The 23872-nt window shown below is 41.6% G+C and overlaps 1 protein-coding gene and 1 pseudogene across 2 annotated transcripts in view; one reads left to right on the top strand and one right to left on the bottom strand.

Annotated features, from left to right (window-relative positions):
• Window positions 1–7099: 7099 nt before the first annotated feature.
• Window positions 7100–23597, bottom strand: LOC308614100 (UV radiation resistance-associated gene protein-like; annotated as a pseudogene). The gene is made up of 3 exons: window positions 23508–23597; window positions 10505–10717; window positions 7100–8177 (listed from the first exon to the last, which is right to left on the bottom strand). The product of its transcript is annotated as a UV radiation resistance-associated gene protein-like (transcript).
• The window catches only part of COX16 (cytochrome c oxidase assembly factor COX16), a 33943-nt gene continuing 33521 nt past the window's right edge, over window positions 23451–23872 (top strand). The window contains exon 1 of the mRNA XM_081229448.1: window positions 23451–23664. Within this exon, the coding sequence (XP_081085574.1) occupies window positions 23596–23664 (69 nt within the window). The 5' untranslated portion in view covers window positions 23451–23595. The remainder of the gene's footprint in view (window positions 23665–23872) is intronic.

Below are 23872 nucleotides of genomic sequence, written 5' to 3'. Positions count from 1 at the left end.
GGGCACGGAGTGCGGGGCGAGCCTGCAGCGGCAGAGGTCGGCGTGACGTTGTACCAGCCCGAGGCGCGCCGTGCGTTCTCCCAGGGAAGCCGCCCCTGGATCCCGGGACCCCGGCAGTGGCGGGCTGCACAGGCTCCCGGAAGGGCGGTGTGGACAGTGACCTGCGCTCGCACACAGGATTCTTGGCGGCGGCAGCAGCAGCAGCCCCAGCGTCCCACGCCCGTCACTGGGCTCTGCGCTTTCAGTCGTGACTCGCGCCCGTCTGTGGAGCCCCTTTAAGCAGCGCTCTTAATCCCCTCTCCTCGCGCACCAGGAAACCAAGAGGGAAGAAAAAGTCTCTTGCCTCTTCGGCAGCTCCAGAGTTTTCCTGGACTCCCTGCCGGCTAGCTGTGGCACATTAGCCCCCTTCAGGCTGAGTTCTCGCCGCCAGCCCCAGTCCTCTCCCTGCGCTCTGACCGAAGCCCGAGCCTCAGCTTCCAGCGCCGCCCGCCCTGGTGGGCGAGCAGACAAGCCTCTCAGGCTGGTGAGTGCTGCTCGGCACCGATCCTCTGTGTGGGAATCTCTCCGCTTTGCCCTACCCAGGTATGTGGGGAGTTTCTTGCCTTTTGGGAGGTCTGGGGTCTTCTGCCAGCATTCAGTAGGTGTTCTGTAGGAGTTGTTCCACGTGTAGCTGTATTTCTGGTGTATCCGTGGGGAGGAAGGTGATCTCCGCGTCTTACTCTTCCGCCATCTTACCCGGAAGTCTCTACCATATTGTCTTGATTACTGTAGCTTTGTAGTATAGTCTGAAGTCAGGGAGTCTGATTCTTCCAGGTCCATTTTTTTCCCTCAAGACTGCTTTGGCTATTTAGGGTCTTTTGTGTCTCCATACAGATTTTAAGATTTTTTGATCTAGTTCTATAAAAAATGTCATTGGTAATTTGATAGGGATTGCACTGAATCTGTAGATAGCTTTGGGTAGTATAGTCATTTTCACAATATTGATTCTTCCAATCCAAGAACATGGTATATCTCTCCATCTGTTGGTATTATCTTTAATTTCTTTCATCAGTGTCTTATAGTTTTCTGCATACAGGTCTTTTGTCTCCCTAGGTAGGTTTATTCCTAGGTATTTTATTCTTTTTGTTGCAATGGTAAATGGGAATGTTTCCTTAATTGCTCTTTCAGAGTTTTCATCATTAGTTTATAGGAATGCAAGAGATTTCTGTGCATTAATGTTGTATCCTGCAATGTTACCAAATTCATTGATTAGGTCTAGTAGTTTTCCAGTGGCATCTTTAGGATTCTCTGTGTATAGTATCATGTCATCTGCAAATAGTGACAGTTTTACTTCTTCTTTTCCAATTTGAATTCCTTTTATTTCTTTTTCTTCTCTGATTTCTGTGGCTAGGACTTCCAAAGCTATGTTGAATTATAGTGGCGAGAGTGGACATCCTTGTCCTGTTCCTGATCTTAGAGTAAATGCATTCAGTTTTTCACCATTGAGAATGATGTTTGCTGTGGGTTTGTCATATATGGTCTTTATTATGTTGAGGTGGGTTCTCACTATATCCACTTTCTCTAGAGTTTTTAGCATAAATCAGTGTTAAATTTTGTCAAAAGCTTTTTCTGCATCTATTGAGATGATCATATGGTTTTTAATCTTTCAATTTATTAATATGATGTATCACATTGACTGATTTGTGCATATTGCAGAATACTTGCATCCCTGGGACAAATCCCACTTGATCATGGTGTATGTCCTTTTAATGTGTTGTTGGATTCTGTTTGCTAGTATTTTGTTGAGGATATTTGAATCTATATTCATCACTGATATTGGTCTGTAATTTTCTTCTTTTTTTTTAGTATCCTTTTCTGGTTTTGGTATCAGGGTGATGGTAGCATCATAGAATGAGTTTAGGCGTGTTCTTTCCTCTGCAATTTTTGGAAAAGTTTGAGATGGGTGGGTGTTAGCTCTTCTCTAAATGCTTGAAAGAATTCACCTGTGAAGCCATCTGGTCCTGGACTTCTATTTATTGGCAGATTTTTAATCACAGTTTCAATTTCCTTACTTGTGATTGGGGTATTCATATTTTCTGTTTCTTCCTGGTTCAATCTTGGTAGGTTATACCTTTCTAAGAATTTGTCCATTTCTTCCAGGTTGTCCATTTTATTGGCATAGAGTTCCTTGTAGTAGTCTCTTAGGATGTTTTGTATTTCTGCGGTGTCTGTTGTAAGTTCTCCTTTTTCATTCTAATTTTATTAATTTGTGTCCTCTCCCTCTTTTTCTTGATGAGTCTGTCTAATGGTTTATCAATTTTGTTTATCTTCTCAAAGAACCAACTTTTATTTTTATTGATCTTTGCCATTGTTTTCTTTGTTTCTATTTCATTTATTTCTTCTCTCATCTTTATGTTTTCCTTCCTTGTACTAATTTTGGATTTTGTTTGTTCTTCTTTCTCTAATTCCTGTAGGTGTAAGATTAGATTTGTTATTTGAGATTTTTCTTGTTTCTTGAGGTAGGCTTGTATTGCTATACACTTCCCTCTTAGAACTGCTTTTGCTGCATCCCATAGGTTTTGGATTGTTGTGTTTTCATTGTCATTTGTCTCTAGGTATTTTTTGATTTCCTCTTTGATTTCTTCAGTTATCTCTTTCTTATTTAGTAATGTATGTTTAGCCTCCATGTGTTTGTGTTTTTTATGGTTTTTTCCCTGTTATTGATTTCTAATCTCATAGCATTGTCATCAGAAAAGATGCTTGAGATGATTTAATTTTCTTAAATTTACTGAGGTTTGATTTGTGACCCAAGATGTGATCTATCCTGGAGAATGTTCCATATGCACTTGAGAAGAAAGTGTAATCTGCTGTTTTTGGATGGAGTGTCCTATAAATATCAATTAAATCTATCTGGTGTATTGTGTCATTTAAAGCTTGTGTTTCCATATAATTTCTGTTTGGATGACCTGTCCATAATTGTAAATGAGGTGTTAAAGTCCCCCAGTATTATTGTGTTACTGTCGATTTCCTCTTTAATAGCTGTTAGCAGTTGCCTCATGTATTGAGGTGCTCCTATGTTGGGTGCATATATATTTATTATTGTTATATCTTTTTGCATTGATCCCTTGATCATTATGTAGTGTCCTTCCTTGTCTCTTGTAACATTCTTTATTTTAATCTCTATTTTATCTGATATGAGTATTGCTACTCCAGCTTTCTTTTGATTTCCATTTGCATGGAATATCTTTTTTCCATCCCCTCACTTTCAGTCTGTACGAGGCCCTAGTTGTGAAGTGGGTCTCTTGTAGACAGCGTACATATATATATATATATATATATATATATATATATATATATATATATGGGTCTTGTTTTTGTATCCATTCAGTGAGCCTGTGTCTTTTACTTGGAGCATTTAATCCATTCACGTTTAAGGTGATTATCGATATGTATGTTTCTATTACCATTTTCTTAATTGTTATGCATTTGTTTTTGTAGGTCCTTTTCTTCTCTTGTGTTTCCCACTTAGGGAAGTTCCTTTAGCATTTGTTGTAGAGCTGATTTGGTGGTGCTGAATTGTCTTAGCTTTTGCTTGTCTGTAAAGCTTTTGATTTCTCCGTCAAATTTGAATGAGATCCTTGCCGGGTAGAGTAATCTTGGTTGTAGGTTCTTCCCTTTCATCACTTTAAGTATATCATGCCACTCCCTTCTGGCTTGTACAGTTTCTGCTGAGAAATCAGCTGTTAACCTTATGGGAATTCCCTTGTATATTATGTGTCCTTTTTCCCTTGTTGCTTTCAAGAATTTTTCTTTTTCTTTAATTTTTGTCAATTTGATTACTATGTGTCTCGGTGTGTTCCTCCTTGGGTTTATTCTGCCTGGGACTCTCTGCACTTCCTGGACTTGGGTGGCTATATCCTTTCCCATGTTAGGGAAATTTTCCACTATAATCTCTTCACATATTTTCTCGTGTCCTTTCTCTCTCTTGTCTCCTTCTGGGAACCCTATAAAGCGAATATTGTTGTGTTTAATGTTGTCCCAGAAGTCTCTTAAGCTGTCTTCATTTCTTTTCATTCTTTTTTCTTTATTGTGTTCCACGGCAGTGAATTCTACCATTCTGTCTTCCAGGTCACTTATCCGTTCTTCTACCTCAGTTATTCTGCTATTGATTCCTTCTAGTGTATTTTTCATTTCAGTTATTGTATTGTTCATCTCTGTTTGTTCTTTAATTCTTCTAGGTGTTTGTTAAACATTTCTTGCATCTTCTCGATCTTTATCTCCATTCTTTTTCCGAGGACCTGGATCACCTTCACTATCAGTATTCTGAATTCTTTTTCTGGAAGTTTGCCTATCTCCACTTCATTTAGTTGTTTTTCTGGGGTTTTATCTTGTTCCTTCATCTGGTACATAGCCCTGTGGCTTTTCATCTTGTCTATCTTTCTGTGAAATGTGGTTTTTGTTCTGTAGGCTGCAGGATTGTAGTTCTTGCTTCTGCTGTCTGCCCTCTGGTGGTTGGGGCTATCTAAGAGACTTGTGTAGGTTTCCTGATGGGAGGGACTGGTGATGGGTAGAGCTAGCTGTTGCTCTGGTTGGCAGAGCTCAGTAAAACTTTAATCTGCTTGTCTGCTGATGGGTTGGGCTGGTTTCCCTCCCTGTTGGTTGTTTGGCCTGAGGTGACCCAACACTGGAGCCTACCAGGCTCTTTGGTGGGGCTAATTGTGGACTCTGGTAGGGCTCAAGCCAAGGAGTACTTCCCAGAACTTCTGCTGCCAGTGTCCTTGTCCTCATGGTGAGCCACAGCCACCACATACCACTGCAGGAGACCCTCCAACACTAGCAGGTAGGTCTGGTTCAGTCTCCTATGTGGTCACTGCTCCTTCCTCTGGGTTCTGATGCACACACTACTTTGTGTGTGCCCACCACGAGTGGAGTCTCTGTTTCCCCCAGTCCTGTGAAAGTCCTGATATCAAATCCCGCTAGCCTTCAATGTCTGATTCTCTAGGAATTCCTCCTCCTGTTGCCGAACCCCCAGGTTTGGGGCCTAACGTGGGGCCCAGAACCTTCACTCCAGTCGTTGGACTTCTGTGGTATAATTGTTCTCCAGTTTGTGAGTCACCCATCCAGCAGTTATGGGATTTGATTTTATTTTGATTGCACCCCTCCTAATGTGTCATTGTGTCTTCTCCTTTGTCTTTGGATGTGGGGTATCTTTTTTGGTGAGTTTCAGTGTCTTCCTGTCGATGATTGTTCAGCAATTAGTTGTGATTCTGTTGCTCTTGCAAGAGGGAGTGAGCGCACGTCCTTCTCCACCATCTTGAACCAATCTCCAACACCGGTATTTCTTGCTGATCCAAAGGCACTTGTTGAAACTAAACTGTGTCTTCCCAGAAGGAGAGCACTTTGGTTTCGAATTGAGCAGTCCATTTGACAAAGCATGATAACCGTGGTCCCTATAGCCTTTTTTCTCTCTTCCATTTTTCCATTATCTACTGGTATCATTATGGATCTGTTTGCATTTGTGAAGGACTTTCTTTTCCCTCAAGCTATGAAATTTATAGTCTCATACATTTGAGTGTATGTGATTTTCTTTTTGGTTATCATGCTATCTCTAAAATCTTGAACTGCTTTTTTTTTTTGAGGAAAACTCAATTTGTGTCCTTCTATACAATACATGGATATAAGCACAAAATTTCCTTAAAGAGCTTGCAACCCTGAGGCAATGTCCTTGGGTATATAAAGTACATAGCAATAGCAAATGAAATCTGAGCTCCAGGAATGAAAATGGACCTCAAAAACATAACTTAATATTTATTCAATTGCACACATACCAGTAATATTCTATGCCTCATCTAGTCTCTTAATCCAACTACCTCAACTGCCTTGCGGTTTGCACATTGGACAGCCTGACTCTCCACATATATTTCATCATATACAATGCCTTCCTTTCCAACTGAAATGTGATAAATTAATATGGGATTTACATATAGGGATTTCTATATGGTGAGTGCATTGCCAGAAAACACACCCAGCTTTTGACAACAGCATCTGCCCACATAAAAACTTTGACTCCCAGTTGGAACTGGATGCCATCTGACCATAGTAACCTTGTGGTCCTTGGGGGTCCCCTGGGATCCACCAGAGGTGAGGTTTTTCATCTAATCTGTGGACTGCATCAAGGGTGTGGCTGACTGGAAGAGCTGGAAGGTCATGGTGACTGCATTAAAGAACCAGTGAATGTGGTGTTCTCAGTCGCTCAGGATGCACAAGCATCTACTGTGCAGATGGGACGACAGCTAAGTTGACTGTGGAGACTGGGGGCAGGAGCAGGGGCAGGTGGGCCTGTGTATAAGGAGAACATTGTGCTTCTTATTCATCAACTTAATGGATGGCCAAAGATCCTGGAGACCTTTACTGAATATTCAATTTCCCCAAAGTTTCATAAACTATGGTGAGGGCAAATGCTTATGAGAAACTAAAGGCGAGTTCACTAATTATTTATATATTATCATCTTCCCTCTGAGGATAACATAGAAGTGTAAATTAAAAAGCAGATAAACTGGGACGAAGTGAGAGAGTGGCATGGACTTATGTATACTACCAAATGTAAAATAGATAGCTAGTGGGAAGCAGTCGCATAGCACAGGGAGATCAGCTCGGTGCTTTGTGCTTTGTGACAAGCTAGAGGGGTGGGATAGGGAGGGTGGGAGGGAGACGCTAGAGGGAGGAGATATGGGGATATATGTATATGTATAGCTGATTCACTTTGTTATAAAGCAGAAACTAACACACCATCGTAAAGCAATTATACTCCAATAAAGATTAAAAAAAGAAAAAAAAAAGGCAGACAAATGCCTATAAAGTGACTCAAGCTAGAGAGTGACTTTTGCCTTTAAACAATTGTCAGGCCTGAAAAGCAAATCTTGCAAGCAAAATCTAACTTGGCCCACTGATACACAGTGATCCTGAGTTCCTCCTCGATTCACAAAGTCTATTTTTCTGAGGAATATATCCTTCATTAATATTCATTTTGTGTTATAATTATTACAAAGGGTGACCAGTGCAGCTTTATCCTCATTTCAAGCAGTGACTCTACCCTGGTCCTACTGTCTGTCCTCTCGCTTCACTTATCAGAACTCCTGCGTGGCCAGCGGAAGCTGGATATGTTTTCATTCAGTGCATAGATCCTTGGGGAGAACTCTTCAAATTCTCCCAGAACTTGTTCATCACACTCCACTGCCCTGGCACTGTCCACGGGGATGCAGTTAAATGCTTTCAGCTGGTTGCCTGAGGTGAAGCCTGTGGCTTTCATACCGAGGAACTCTTCCGCTTGCTCCATGGCACAGCAGAGCTCGGCTTCAGACCCAGGGTGGAAATCCCCTCCCATCCCCGTCTCTGGAAGCAGGGTGCTGGAGGAGCCGGCCTGCTCACTGGGCAGGAGGGTGCCGCTGACTGTGGCTGGAGACCCCGAGAGGGCTTGTCCCTGTTCCTGGCTAGTGTTCACACTCACTTGGCCTCCATGTAATCTGTCTCCCAGATCTACCCCTTTTTTCTTGTTTTCTTTGGAGGTGTCTAAGGAGGAAGACAGAGACGTTGTCTTTCTGTCAGATTCTCCCATGGAGAGGATGGTGGTCACAGGCTGGGCAAATACCGAGTTGTAACTGGGGGGAGGGATTTTGTACTCACGTCTCTCATTCCCTGAGCTAGCCCGTTTCCAGTGTCCTTTGTCTGGTGAAGGGATCCCCCAGAGAAGCCTACATCTGCACCCCCAAATATGGAGCTTTGTATCTTTGGAACAGGGATTGCACAGGAGGTGTGATGTCTGTCGCACCTCCCCACTAGTCCATGCTCCATGAAGTTTTTCAGGTTAGGGAGGGCTTGCCTCAAGTCTGGAGTCCCTAGTTCATGTTGATATCTTAGCTGTGCTATATTTTTGTTCAGAAGATAGACACTGTAATCAAACAGCCACTTCTCCCCTCCTTTTGGGTATAATGGAAACTCTCCTTTTCAGCTTGTCATTAATATTATCTTTGACTGTTGATCTAGATCCCTTAAAATTATAGGATATCTAAGGGGCACTTGTAGGAAAAAGGAAATCATGGATACCAAATGTGCAGTGTGTAAACAAGGGTGACAGCAATGCTTCCATCATCTTTTGCTTGGAAGTCCTCAGAACTGGGCAATGTGAGGATGCAGGTGGTCTGTCAGTCCATTTTGTACTTCTAAATAACATTTGATGTTTCAGGTTTAGGCCACACTTTTTTGAAAGGTGGCTGTCTCATGTTAAGACCTAAGATGAATATTCCTAAAAAGCAGTTTCTAACTGGTGCCAGAACTGTGAGATAGATTAAGTATAGCCTAGTTAACATGGTTGGATTACTCCCAATCAAACAAGGGCAGAAAAGCAAGGGAGCTTAAAAGAAAGGAGAGATCAGGCTAGTAAGGATGTTAGGAAGGAGTGGGGTTATGAGAGACAGAAACAGAGGTAGAGAGAAGGTCAAAGGCCTTGAGAGGAGAAGAAGGTTGACGTTTAAAGAAGCCTCAAAGTATTGGAATCTGTTTAATGTATTTCCTTTCTTGTCTTCTTTGTACCAACTGAGGTAGGCTGCCCGTGGTGTGATGGCTATTCTAATGCCCTTTCTTCTAAGTGCCACACTCACAAGTCTGACACACCCAAGAAACTAAATTTGAGATGGTACTGAATGAACACATGCTACTTTGAGAAGAAATTAATAGAGAAAGGGTCCTTCTGACAGACCATATTTCTAGAGCAAATCTGACCAGCAATTTGGGTAAAATAGGAGTTTCCCTGGGTAAAAGAAATCTGAGGTAGAAAGAGGGAAATGACCTACTTTAGGAAAAATGCCTAATCTTCTGCTCGTCCAAAGATCTCCAGAAAGCAAAAGGAAAATACTGACCTCAGTCTGACAAAAGTTTGACCTTCAAGAGCTCCACAGCCCTGCAACTCCAAACTATAAAAAACAAATAAACAAACAAACAAAAAACAAAAAAATAAGAAGAGGAGGAGGACTTACCTCCACACCAAAGAAAATTAGGGTTCTTTGATCAGTTCTGTGTTTGACCCCATCAGGCAGTGTTGGAAGTGTTTCCACCCTCTCCCCAAGCAATGGCACCAATTTTTTTTTAAGATTTATGTGACTCCAATAGAGGATAAATCTTCATTGAGTTGAGGCATATCAGAGAACAACAGCAGTCCAGGTGACTTCATAGCTGAAGCAGGCTCAGGGTTTCTGTAAGAGGAAGAATTGGAGGAACTGTCCTGTATTTTAACTTTAGCAGCACTTTCACCTTTAACCAAAATTAGTGCCTGAGGCTCTTTCCTATTATCCTGCCCCTTGAAGGAGTCCTGATAACCAACAGAACACTATTGCTGAGAATTGTTTCTGCAAGACTTGTGGTAGTTTTAGATACTCATGGGGTATGAGTATAAGAAAGGAGAAAGTAGATGGGGAAGAGTACAACATACAGGAAAAACAGGAGACTCTTCATATTGTTTATTTAAAAATTTTGCATCTTTATCCTCGAGGAGTCTGAGACTCTCAGGTCAAGATTGTTGCATAAGTCCATTCCAGTTACCATTGCCCAAGCAAAGGAGTTCCAGGAGTCTGGCAAGAGTATCACCTGGGTTCCACAGGTAATCCTCCAAGCCTCTACTGAGGAATAGCAGCCTTAACTCCCCTGCTACTCCAGGTCAATGACTCTATCCATAATGGTGACTCCTGTTCTCACAAGCTAGTCTTTAGACATATGATGACTGAGGAGCCTTGATGGCCACTGTACCTTGCAGTTCCATGGCATTCATGCTGTATCCCTGGCAAAAGTGCATTCTCTGTGGACCAAGACCTACCTACAGCCCTGGAGAATACACAGTTGCTAGGAGGGCAAGCAGAAAAGCCACCAGTGGATCATTAAGAGTCATGGTAAGTAGGACCACCCAACTTCTACTCCTTGCTTCCCGATCCCATATATTCCTCATAATGGATATACAGTACCGTATAGCAGTCTTTGATTGAACATACACACTGTACCCTGAAGGATGGCACTCTATCCTTCCAGGATATTGTTTCTGAGCTGATGTTTCGGCTGTGCCTTCAGTAGGTCATTGCAGCGCAATGTGCGGGTGGTTGCCAGTGGATATTTGACGTGATGCAAACAATGGATTCCATTGGGATGGGCCCATTCCTTTACCTCATTCACTGAAGGCTGAGGTCTCTGTTCACATCCTAAGCCACGTGGGATTCCATGGTTAAAGATCACACATTTCATAAGCAGGCCCCCAATACTGGTGCTGGCTGTGGCTCTGCAGGCACAAAAGGCTACTTATCACATCTAGAGTTGATAGCTATTCTTGTGAGGACCAAATGCTAGCCCTTCCAGATTGGAAGGGGCCCACGGTAGTTGACTTCCTACCAATTAACTGCTAGGTCTTCTTGAGAAATAATGACTTCTCAGGACTTCAGCAATGATCTTTGTTGTTGGCAAGTTGGACATTTAGAGACGGTAGTACCTGGACTGACTTTCTTGGCAAGTGGGAGTCCATGCTATTGAGCTCAGTGTAGCCACTACCTCTGCCACCATGGCCACTCTGTTCATGTGCCCATTGTGCCAGTTCCATGGTAGTCAATGGTGAAGATTGTCTAATGTTGACTGGCGAAGTCATTTTCTCTGCCTGGTTGTTCAGGGCCTTTTCCAGGATGGATGCTTCTTGATAGGCATGAACCTGTGCTACAAAAATCCAATCAAAAATGGGCAGAAGACCAACATGGACATTTCTCCAAAGAAGACATGCAGATGGCCAACATGCACATGAAAAGATGCTCAACATCACTAATTATTAGAGAAATGCAAGTCAAAACCACAGTGAGGTATCACCTCACAAATGTCAGAATAGCTATATCAAAAATCTACAAATTATAAATGCTGGAAAAGATGTGGGAAAAACGGAACTCTCGTGCACTATTGATGGGAATGTAAATTGGTGCAGTCACCATGGAAAACAGTATGGATGTTCCTTAAAAATCTAAAAATAGAGCTACCATAAGATTCAGCAATTCCACTCCTGGGTATATACCCGCAAAAACCAAAAACACTAATTCAAAAATATACATGTACCCCAATGTTCATAGCAGCACTATTTACAATAGCCAAGACATGGAAACAACCCATGTGCCCATCTACGGACGATTGGCTTAAGAAGATGTAATACACACACACACACACACATACACACACACATCCTGGAATAGTACTCAGCCATAAAAAATGAAATACTGACATTTGCAACAACATGGATGGAACTAAAGAATATCATACTAAGTAAAGTACATCAGACAGAGAAAGACAAATATTATATGATATCACTTATACGTGGAGTCTAAAAAATAATACAAATGAATCTATATACAAAACAGAAACAGACTCACAGACATAGAAAACAAACATATGGTTACCAAAGGGGGAAGGGAGGGAGTAGAGGGATAAATTAGGAGTTTGGGATTAAGAGATACAAACTGCTGTACACAAAATGGATAAGCAAAAAGGATTTATTGTAGAGCACAGGGAACTCTATTCAATATCTTCTAAAAACCTATAATGGAAAATAATCTGCACTATATAGAGATAGACAGAGAGATATACAGGTACAGATATAGAGAGATATATATCCGAATCATTTTGCTATACAAATGAAACTAACACAATATTGTAAATCAACTATACTTTAAAAAGAAAAGCTTCACACTTCCAGACTAAAGCTATATGAGCAGCCACAGAGCTCTACTCTAGAACACCTTTTCTCTGATGCTCTAGTCTTTTTTATTCTAGGCCCTGACCAGCTCGTCAGGCTCTTGGCCACCTCAAGTAATCTAATTAGAAACCTTCCACGTAGGGTAGACGACCAAGGTACTAGACCTAAAACTGCCCAATAATATGTTTTTTTATTATTTCTCTCTTTTTAGAGTCATCCTTGAAGAGGAATGTTATGCAGTCATCTTGCATGTTTGGTTTCAACCCACATACCAAGCCTACCCATCCATACACCAAAGTCAGGCATTTTATTCCTCATTTAGCTGACTGAACAAAACCTCCATGTGGGCATATATGGAAGCTGAGTGAAGTGACTGGTGAAACCATGGTGAATGATATGATGACTTCAAATACCCGCCCATACAACGTACCCATGTCTTCTCCTCTTGTATGAGCTTGGTATTGGATGTTCTATTTTGAGTTTTCTGTGAATTGCTGCCAGATCCATCTGATTTTATGGATTGGCAGCCCCAAAGAAACATAGCTGATACTTGCCGATTCAGGACACGTGCTCATACGGGGCCACATGGACTAAAAGCTCATTTTGCTCAGGTTCCCCCAATGCACCGAGAGCTGTTTCTCCATAGTCTCCATGACACAGATGGCATGGCCTTGTTTCAAAACCCTACGGCCTACATTGTGCTTCTCCTTTGGGGCCTGCCACAGATTCCACAGCACATCTTTACTCCTACCACCAGTTTCCCACTGGGTCAAAGACATCAGCTGTGCCAGACTTTATGGCCCAAATTATGGCTCTGCTTACACAGGCTAGCAAGAAAGCAAGGCCCTTCCTTGCTTTGTGTTCCCACTTCATTATCATCCAGCATAGTATTCATAGGTGTGAAATGTTTGCTTCAATAACCCAAAGCAGCATATATATCAGCCATCACATTCCTTGTGGTAGGGAAGGCACCATGAAGCAACTTGCCTTTAATCTCGGGGTATGCCTGAACATGACTTACACCACTGTAACCCTAAATATTCCAGTAATGTGAATTGTCCCTGAATCTTTGTAGGGTTTATCTCTTAACCTTGGAATGTGTATCTCCTTATAAGACTTGTAATGGACTAACCAACTCATGTTCGCCTGGTCCCATCAGCATGATGCTCTTGATATAATGAATCAGTACGATGTCTTCTGCAGGTTCTGAGACTCTAGATCTGTTCAGATAATATTATGTCAGATGCAAGGAGGTGAACATGGCCCTGGAGGCAAGTACACAAATATGGTTATCCATGCCACATGAATGCTACCATTTTTTGATACTCTTTTCTGATCAGTATAGAAATTAACTAGTTTACCAAATCAATGGCTGCATGCCAAGGCACCTGAGGTCATTTTAATATCCTCTAGGAATGATACTATTTCTGATCCAGAACCCACAATAAGACATTCTCCTTGGGAGAGTTGGTTGTCTACAATCCCTCATTAGGATTGATTAGGTTTCTGTTAGGGCCAGACTGGTGATTTCAATGGAGATATGATATGTACAACCACTGCTGCCTCTTTTTGTCTTTAATGGTGACCCTTGTGTCCATCTTCCCACCATGAACACAATATTGACTTTGAATCACTATCTTGGCCAGGGCCAGAAGTATGTTTAAGAGGCTTCCACCTGCACAGTGATGATGATAGCTTTTATTCCGCATGCCAAGGACTTTATAAGGACATTATCCCCACTGCCTAAGATACCAATCCCAATTATATACCTGGGGACTTGGAGGCATGACCACTGGGTTGGACTACAGACCACTGAACACATTGTAAAATGTATGCCAGCTAGGACACCACTTATTTCCTGATGTCATAAGCTCCCACTATTTCAGGGTCTATGAAAATGCTTTGGAGTCTGAGCATCAATATCAGTGCAGACACTGTGTCCAATAATCTTCTCAATTCTAGTTGTTTCTCTATCCCTACCATATTGTCTCCCAAGGAAATGGTTGTAGGTTTCTTGGGGAAAGGACTGGGAGAATTACTACATAATCTATTTGTCACGATGTTGATATGTCCCTCCTCCTAGAAACCCAGTGGTCTCTTTAGTCAACAGATTCTGTATTTGAAAATCAGCTTTGTTCCATGAACTGAACAGGCATCACTATTTTCTTTTTTTTCTTCTTCTTTTTTTTTTTGGTGCAACCATTCTCAGTCTCCCGCTCCTCCAACTTTGCCTTCTTCTGATTATAGGTGTTAAGCAGCACTCTCTTTGGCTCCTCATCTGTTTGTCTTAGAATGACATTGTCTGTTAGCCCTTCAGAAGTCCTTAGGTAAAAGGTAAATCACTTCAGCAGCCCCTCCAATATTGGCAATTTTGATGCTGATTCTGGTCCCCTAGTTTCAGGCTCTTAAGTGCAGCCCCTGACCTCTGTTACTTGGGAGAATTCATTATCCTCAGAGCTCTTAACAAACACTGGTCTGTGACAATGTATCATCGAACTGTTCTACAGATGAGGGACTCAGCTGAACTCCTTAAAGATGATGTTGCCCCTTGCATCAGTACATTTTAAATAATTTGTATTGATGTATAATTGACATATAGCATTCTATTAGTTTCAGGTTTACAACATCAGTAATCATTAGGGATATTCCACACTTGTCAGAATGGCTATCATCAAAAAGACAACAAATAACAAGTGTTGGCAAGATGTGGAGAAAAGGGAACGCTCATACACTGTTGGTGGGAATGTAAATTGGTGCAGCCACTATGGAAAAGAGTATGGAGGTTCCTCAAAAAATGAAAAATAGAACTACCGTACAATCCAGCAGTTCCCTTCCTGGTTACTTATCCAGAGAAAATGAAAATACTAATTTTAAAAGATATATGTACCCCAATGTTCATTGCAGCATTATTTACAATAACCAAGATATGGGAGCAACCTAAGGGTCCATCCATAGATGAATAGAAAAAGACAATGTGATATATATGTGTATATACATATATATATATGTGTGTGTGTGTATATATATGTGTGTATATATATATATATATATATATATAGGTATGTATATATAGGTATTTATATATATGTGGTATGTATTTGATATATATATATATACACACAATACAATATATCTATAAAGTAAAATATTACTCAGCCATAAAAAAGAATGAAATCTTGTCATTTGTGTCAACATGAATGGCCTTAGGGGGTATTATGCTTAGTGAAATAAGTCAACCAGAGAAAGACAAATATTATATGATTTCAGTTTTATGTGAAATCTAAAAATCAAGACAGGACTTCCATGTTGGCACAGTGGTTAAGAATCCATCTGCCAATGCAGGGGACACGGGTTCGAGCCTTGGTCTGGGAAGATCCCACATGTCGCAGAGCAACTAATACCTTGTGTCACAACTACTGAGCCTGCGCTCCAGAGCCCACGAGCCACAACTACTGAGCCTGCTTGCCACAGCTACTGAAGCCTGCGTGTCTAGATCCTATGCTCCGCAACAAAGAGAAGCCATCACAATGAGAAGCCCACGCACTGCAATGAAGAATAGCCCCTGCCCGCTGCAACTAGAGAAAGCCCGTGCACAGCAATGAAGACCCAATGCAGCCCAAAATAAAAATAAATACAATAAATAAATTTATTTTAAAAATAAATAAAAATAAATAAAAATCAAGACAAACGAACAAACATAACAAAATAGAAACATAGTCATAGATACAAAGAACAGATGGTTGCCAGAGGGGAGGCAGGGGAGGAGAGATTGAGAGGTAGAAACTTCCAGTTACAGAATTAATGAGTCATGGGTATGACATGTACTCTGTGGAGTATATAGTCAATAATCATGTAAAGTCTTTGTATGGTGACAGATGGTAAGTAGACTTACCATGGTGATCATTTTGAAATGTATAGAAATATGGAATCACTGTGCTATATACCAGGAACTAATATAGCGTTGTTGGTCAATTATACCTCAAAACAAACAGACAAATAAAGAAACAAACTCACAGAAAACGAGATCAGATTTGTGCTTACCGCAGGCAGGGTTGCTGGGAGGGATGAAGTTAGTCAAAAAGTACAAACTTCCAGTTTTATGATAAATAAATACAGGGATGTAGTGTACCACAGGATAAATATAATTAACACTGCTGTGTGTTATATATGAAAGTCGTTAAGAGAGTAAATCCCGAGGTCTCATCACAAGGAAAATATAATTTTTTCTATTTGTTTAATATTGTATCTTTACGGGATGGATGTTTACTAAACTTATTGTGGTAATCATTTCATGATGTAAGTTACATCATTATGCTGTACATTTATACAGTGCTGTATGTCAATTACATCTCAATAAACTTGGAAGAAAACATTGTAATTAAAAAATATAAAATAAAAATTGTATAGATAAAGCTTGAAAAAAATAAATAAAGTGAAGGAGGCTCACCTGCTTATATTAAAGCATCAGCCTGAGGGGCAGGCATCTAATTTAACACATACATCTGGGAGCCTGCTGGAATACTCTCCAGGGACAGAGACTGGCAGGTGCCATCTTTGCACTCTCCCTTTGCCATGCTCCAGAGCACCAGTATATCCTGGAAGGGAGCTTTTACATGCCATGCGTCTGCTGCCCAGATCTTTGCTGCTGCTGCCAAAGGCATGCATCTTAACTGCATGGCTCTGGAGGCCAGGGGAGTTTGTGTTCCTGTCCCATGGGACTGTAATAATTGATGTCACCTAGAAAGGAGCTCATACCCCTCTGTCTGGCACCCAGATACTTGTGGCTGCTGCCAGGAGATACCTCTACATTGCCTGGCTCTGGAGGACAGTGGGGCTTAACCTCTTGGGTCCCACAGGATTGTAGCCAAGAGAGAAAGAGTTCTTAAACAGCTACCACCCCCAGGATACAGCAAAAGGCAACAGACCCAAAAGCTTGGTCTTTCTGTGAAGGAAGCCTATTAGCTAATCATTATGTCTGCGATCTGAGGGGCAGGCCTCTAACTAAACATTCATCTAAGGGCTGACTCTAATCCTTTTCTGAGACCTTGGAGGGTGGGCACTATCTTAAAGCTCTCCCTCTGCTACACTCCAGTGCACCAGTGTCTCCTGGAGGGCAGTTTTACTCCACCATACTGCTGGTGACTTATTTTTTTATGTCAGGTGGCCTGGTTTTTGCAGCTGCTACCCATGGGACACCCCTTGTTCACCTGGCTCTGGGGGACAGCGAGGGGGTGGGGTGGCTTGTATTCCCATCTCTCCCCTGCTTAGAAATCCCCTAGAAGTTTCCAGCTGTCCATAGGATTCAGTCCAAAATACTCAGCACCACTTATAACGCACTGCATGATCTAATTCCTGCCTACTTTCTCCAAACTCATTTCACTCCACACTCCATGCTTTCTCTCTGATCCCTCTCCTCCCTGGCCTTTCAGTTACTCAAAAATACCAGATTCTTTACCTTAGGGTCTTCCTACAAACTTTAAAGTTCGTGTATTTCCTCCCCCACTGATTTTCGGGCTAAATTCTCAACTTAGTGTTATTTCCCCAGATGCCTTCTGTATTTTCAAGCTTGTTTGGTCCTGGGGACACCTTAGACCTGGTTCCCTAGAAGCATTCTCCGCACTGCCTCCTGGAGGCCACAATGCTCCTCAGAGACCTTCTCCCCATAGCCCAACCTGCACCTCTGCAGAAACCTCCAAGGATTAAACCTTTAACATCTAGATTCTCCACCCAGCAGTCCATTCTAACACCAACTACTCATTTACGTTTGTTTTCAAATTTGCCTTATTTTCTCATGATCACTCTAGACTCCAATCCTTCCTCTTGGGTTTCTAAATTTTCCCTGGGTATCAACTCTGGGGCTCCACAAAAAGTGATACTTTTTTGTTTGAGGGATACCCAACATAAGTAGACAGTAAAGAACTTTTCACCTAGGGAGGACATAAAGGACAAGCCATAAGAACTCAAATTCTTCCAGAAACCTTCAAACAACTGGCAAAGGAAGTTGATATCAGGTCGGTGATCATACAGTGTTGGGGAAAAGGCTCTTGAAACCATGAAATGGTAAATTCCTTTAAGGAACCAGTAAAAGTACCTATATAATAGTTCCCAAGAAGATCTTAATAGAGGAGGAATAAAATTTTGCACTAGACTTTTGCAAGATATGGTTTGGCTCAATTAGCATGACTGTTTCTTCCTGTGTCACAGCCAACTGCCTAGTTCTTAATGGTAAATTCGCAATTTCCATAGTACTTGTTATGTTCGACCTTTTTGTTTAAAATAAATTAATTTATTTATTTTTGGCTGTGTTGGGTCTTCATTGCTGTGCATGGGCTTTCTCTAGTTGTGGTGAGCAGGGGCTACCCCTCATTGTTCATTGTGGTGTGGGGGCTTCTCATTGTGGTGGCTTCTCTTGTTGCAGAGCACCAGCTCAGCACGTGGGCTTCAGTCGTTGTGGCACTCGGGCTCAGTAGTTGTGGCGCACATGTGGGATCTTCCTGGACCAGGGCTCGAACCCGTGTCCCCTGCATTGGCAGGCGGATTCTTAACCACTGCACCACCAGGGAAGCCCGAAACTTAATTTTAACCAAGGTAGTAAGTGTACTTCAAGACAATGCATTTAACTTTGAGTTCCTTTTGCTTTCACTAATCTGTACAGAAGAGATCTCTAGCATTTTTGTATAGAAGAGTTATCTTTGATTCTCTGCAAAGTGTTATGGAGCAGATTTTTGTTTGGCTTAGGAATCACTAATGGGGGTTTCTTCACTGTATAGCATGGTATGGGAAACTCTTGTCACCTTTTCAGTTGCCATTTCATTTGTTTTTCCAAAAATTATGAATTATGGTTTAGGACTATAAAAAAGTCATGGAGACAGAAATGTATTAGACACAGTTCCATTCATCCCATAGCCTATACTCTATAAAAAGTAATAAGATATGGTATTTCCCTAGTGATCTAGGGGTTAAGACTCAGCTCTCCCAATGCAGGGGGCCTGGGTTCAGTCCTTGATAAGGGAACTAGATCCTGCATGTCGCAACTAAGAGCCCTGCACACCACAACGCATATCTCGCATGCTGCAACTAAGACCCAGCACAGATAAATAAATAAATAAATATTTAAATACTTAAAAAATAATAAGACAGAAGATGAATTATTCTAAAACTAGATGTTAATGATCACTATCATAGGAGAAATATGCAATAAAGGTCAAAACAGTGAATTTCCTAGTTGAATAATGTAAAGTACTAATTTTAAGTGGTTTGAAATTGGACTGAATTGGAAACTGAGTAGCCAACTCTCTAGTTATAGCCATAGAAATTAGACAGAATGGAGGGAAAGACTCCCTACCCCGTCCAGAAGGAGATCTTTGTGGAATGTTGCCTTTGAGGTGTTAGAAAACCATTTAGTGGAAATGTACGAGAAGTCATCCACACTGTGATAAAATTTGAAGCCAAAGTGAAAGTTGAGTTTACCCAGCAAAAGAGGATCCAGCAGTAGTTCTCATACTGTAGTCCTTGGACCACCACCAGCAGCAGCATCTGGATGCTTGTTAGAAAATCCAGTTTTTCAGGTCCCATTCCAGATCTACTGAATCAGAAGCCTTGGGGATGGGACACAGCAATCTGTGTTTTGATAAAGTCTCCAGGAGATCCTGTGCACACTACAGTTTGAGAGTCACTGGGACAAATAAAAAAAATGGAAGAGACCTAAAGACCCCAGTTGAAGGTTTAAGGTTGAAGAAGACAAAAAGAAGTCTCAAAGTTGGAGAAGATCCATGGGAGCCAAACATTCATGGAAGCCATGGGAGGAGAGAATTTCAAGGAGAGTATTGTCAAATGTTATAGGAAGTTTAGTTCAAGTTGGAGCATTTGTACTAGTTCACAAGGAATACAAATGTGAACTATTGTGCAAGCTTCTTAACCTTTCTGAGCCTCAATGTGTGCACCTGTAAAATGAGTCTGGAATCATGCTCTTCCAAAATTTTAAGATTTTTAGTGAATTAAATTATATACTAGATATCAGTTATGAAACCAGATGATTCATGAAATAATCTTTCTGTACCATAGCCATTAAATTTGGCTGTAGTTCTAAAACCTAACTTCGGTATTAAAGCTCTCAAGATTGGTGATTTTGATAACAACACTCCCATGTACTTGCATGAGTTAGTGATGGTAGAGCAGATACTGGAGGATTATGTAACTTGGCTAGATATCAAGAACATACTAGTGCTGAGGGACTGGCATGGACGGTGGAGATGCCTTGTTTTCTGGGTGTAAATTTGTGTAAACTGCCACATGGAAGCGTGACAGTTAAGATGGCTGGGTCAACTATTTTTCTGTTTATTAACACTAGAAACACACAGATGGGATTTGAGTCATATTTATGGGAAAGCAGCAGAAGCCATACTGATGAGCTCTTTTGTGTTTTTTGTGAGAATTGTAAAAGTGATGACAAATATCACTTTGATTTAACAAATAGGTAAACTGAGGTATACAGCAGTGATGCTTAAGGTGAGGATACATGTTATTTGTTGTTGGTAAAACTAGTAAAATAGTCTTGTTCAGCCTTCAGAGGCAGAAGCAGGCCTCTGAGCGACCTGTGAACTTGCCTGGACTGTACGCCTGCTTGCACACCTAACAATTGCTGCTAGCAAGTTAAATGGTGTTTACAATAAGAAAGGGAGTGGGTCTTGCAATTTCTTGAGCCCTGAGGACCTGGCCAGTCCCCTGGAGTCTGGAAAATCTTGTGACTCACATGGTGAAATCAACAGCATTGTTAAAGTGAATCCCAAGCTGCATTTTTGCATGCAAACTGGTATCAGTTTGTGGCCTGGAATTACAAATGGAAGCCCCCAGAACTATAATCTGAAGTCTCACCCGTGGGGTGGACGCACCACCCAGGACCCTTCCCAACTGGGGCTCCAGCTTGCTGTTACTCAGAACTTCCCAGCTTCTGTTTGGATCTGGAGGTAGGTGCTGGCCCAATTCAGTGATGCATACCCTGTTATATTTCTCTAATATTCTTATTCCTTTCCTTCTAATGATGGTACATTAAAATTAAGTTAAATCAGCTTTCATTAAAGAGTGGATTAAAGCTGTTTATTTGTGTCAAAGGAGTGGTAATTTTGCCAGCGAATCCAACGAACCTTAAAACTGAATGCAGGCTTTCAGCAAAACATTTCTTAAGTGCTTAAATGCCACAGTGCCCCAAATTTTATCTCATGAAAAATTTCCAGCATACTTGTAATACCTACTATTTAGTTGCTCCTTCGAGATCATTTCAAGGTTCTTAACAAGTGCTTATTTGGATGATGGAATAAATGGGAGACTGAAGACCTATATTCACTTAAATTGAATATATGCTTTATCTGAAAAGGATAACAGATTATTAGCTATTGTATTACTTAGAATACATGTATATGATTTAATCCAATATTAACTATTCGTTGAGTGCCAGCCTTTATTGGAGTCAGATCCATAAGGTGACATTTTATGTAGTGAAAAGGTAGGAAAAGGTCTGGACTTTTAGAACAGTGTCCTTGACATTTAAGATATGAGGAAAACTTGGAGAAGTAATACACATGACTAACCTGGATGCTGTATGAGTTCTGAAGTATCAAAAGGAAGTGAATAAGGTGAGAGGCAATGCCATATACAAATTTTGGCACACTTCACAATATATTCTCTAATAAATCCTATGGCCCTATATGTTTCTGTCTCTTCACAGAGATGAATTAAACAAACAAACATACAACAAAAAGTGTAAGCCAAATAATTCAAAATAAAATACAAAGGAATCACAGCACTGAAGGAGACTATTCATAAACCATAGCAACCCTGTTCACAAGACCATCTCTGCAATCCTAAATTCTCCTGCATTCTACAACTGTTCCAGACTCTTTCCCATGAATCCAAATAATTTTCTCCCAGCACTACCAACTGTGTAGTGTGACTTAACCTCTCAGGCTAAGTCTTCCCACCTTTCTTACTGCTCCAGTCCCCAGGTTTGCAAGGTGTCTCTTTTTTGGAGAGATTGGGGTTGGGGAAGATTGGAGAAATAGGGGTAAGAGAAGGGATTAGCAGTCTTACTTTAATAAACCTTACCCTGATCACTTTAAAATCTTCCTGGTTCAGGTGATGCTCTGGGGGAGGGGGTTGATACATTTTCTCAGCCCCAGAACCCAAAACAAAACCCTAAAGTTCAAATTCAAACACTGAAGTATTCTTTCCACTCTCCTTTTTTTCATATTTCTTATATACTGTTTGGACAACAATGACTTTGTACACCAAAACCGACAATACAGTGTCATAGAGCTCTGTGATTATTTTAGTCAAAGACTAGTGGAGCTCTGAAGAGGAAATAATTTACATTGCCTGTGGACTAAGGGAGGCTTCAAGAACCTGGTGTCCCTAAAGTGGCATCTGGAAGATGTGGAAGTTCATGCATTACTCAGGGAGTTAATATCTCCTCCAGGATGGAGCATGGAGTGAATGAAGAACAGTGGTAGAAAAGGCAGGCCAAAGTCATATTACAAATGCCCTTCAATTAATTGCTAAGAAAATTGGAGTGACTATTGTAGGCAGAAAAAAAAAGAGAATCTCATCATTATCTATGTCTCTTAGATAACTGTCAGCAGTGTGGGAGACAGACTTGAGTTCATAATTAAGGTTTTGTTTTTGTTTTTGTTTTTTAAGTTTTTTGGCCACACCCATGGCATGTGGGATCCCAGTTCCCCCCCACCAGGGATAGAACCGGTGCCCTCTGCCTTGGAAGTGCAGAGTCTTAACCACTGGTCTGCCGGGGAAGTCCCTATAATTAAGGTTTTTGTTTGTTTGTGTTGTTTTAGACCCGGTGGGCCTAGATATGAGTGTTAACTAGATCAGCCTAAAGGCAGGAAGGAGATCAGGAATTTCCTTTCTAGAGACACTTAGGGGCGAATTTAATAGATGGAAAAATGATAAGGGATTAAACCAGGAATATTTCAGTGGCAATAAAGAGGCAGGGATAGATGGAAAGACTTCAGGGATAGCATGGGAAATGTGAGTCATGTCACCTGCACTCTATACTATTATGTCATCTCAAACACTTGACAGTTGAGGCTTTCTCTGACTCACCCTGGCAAATGGCACACATTGAGGGGGAGGTCTGTCTCCCAAGCTACCCATGGTTCATTCGTGTGCCCATGAGATTGCCAGCCTCTTTAAGGCAGGGATCATATCTTTTCTTCTCTGTGTCCCACAGAAAGGTGTGCTGGATGGCTGATGAATGAGTGGAAACTATACATTCATAAATGACTGAAGATTACACGCAACCTGGCAATACAAGCACTAGCATTAAAAATTCACGGATAGCAAGCCACTAAACCAATTAACGTTAAACCTAAAGTTTCGAAGCACTTCCCCCCCCCATCTTTTTTAAGCTGGTAAACTACCCATCCCACACGTAACTATTGAGGCTAGAGTACTGGCTTCAAAGTAACCTTTTAAAAACAGATTTTGAGCTGATTTTATGTGCCAGGGAGTGTTCTAAGAAGAGACCCACAACACAGGAGGCACAGGTTTCTATATCCTTTGACGATTACCACAAACACGACTTAAGTCCCTAAGTCCAGATTGCAAACCAGCTTGCCGGACCAAACCTCTGACGCTCGAATTTCCGGGGGGAAGCGTGAGTATGTTACTACGGATCGATTGCTTTTGCCTGGCGGAGACCTATCTAGAAGGGCCCTGCACTGGGAGGCAAAGGAAAGGTTAGTAAAGGACGTACTCCGGAGGAGGGACCCTGAGCCACTGAGATTCGGGAGGCCACGCTGGCCTGTTTGGGTGGGCTTCCAAGCGGGTCGGAGAGTTCAGTCATGTTCGCCCACGCGGTGAGGCGCGCCCTGCGCAAGAATAAGACCCTTCGCTACGGAGTCCCCATGTTGGTGAGCGCCGTGAGAAAAAAGTGGGGGAGGGGTTCCGGAAGGGGTGGGGCCCCAAGTCTGGCTGGACGGAGAGTTCTATGAAACTGTAACGCGTGCGACCCGGAGTGGCAGTCTGGGCTAGGAAGGGGCTGGCGTTTAGGCCGTCCTAGTCTCCTAGTCTCTCTCCGCGCTGGTAGTGGGATCTCGAGTCCCCCTCTTACCTCTTTGG

The sequence above is a fragment of the Mesoplodon bidens genome (genome assembly GCF_964165515.1).
Source record: "Mesoplodon bidens genome assembly, chromosome: 3".
Lineage (NCBI taxonomy): Eukaryota > Metazoa > Chordata > Mammalia > Artiodactyla > Ziphiidae > Mesoplodon > Mesoplodon bidens.
This window is presented reverse-complemented; position numbering and strand designations above follow the sequence as displayed.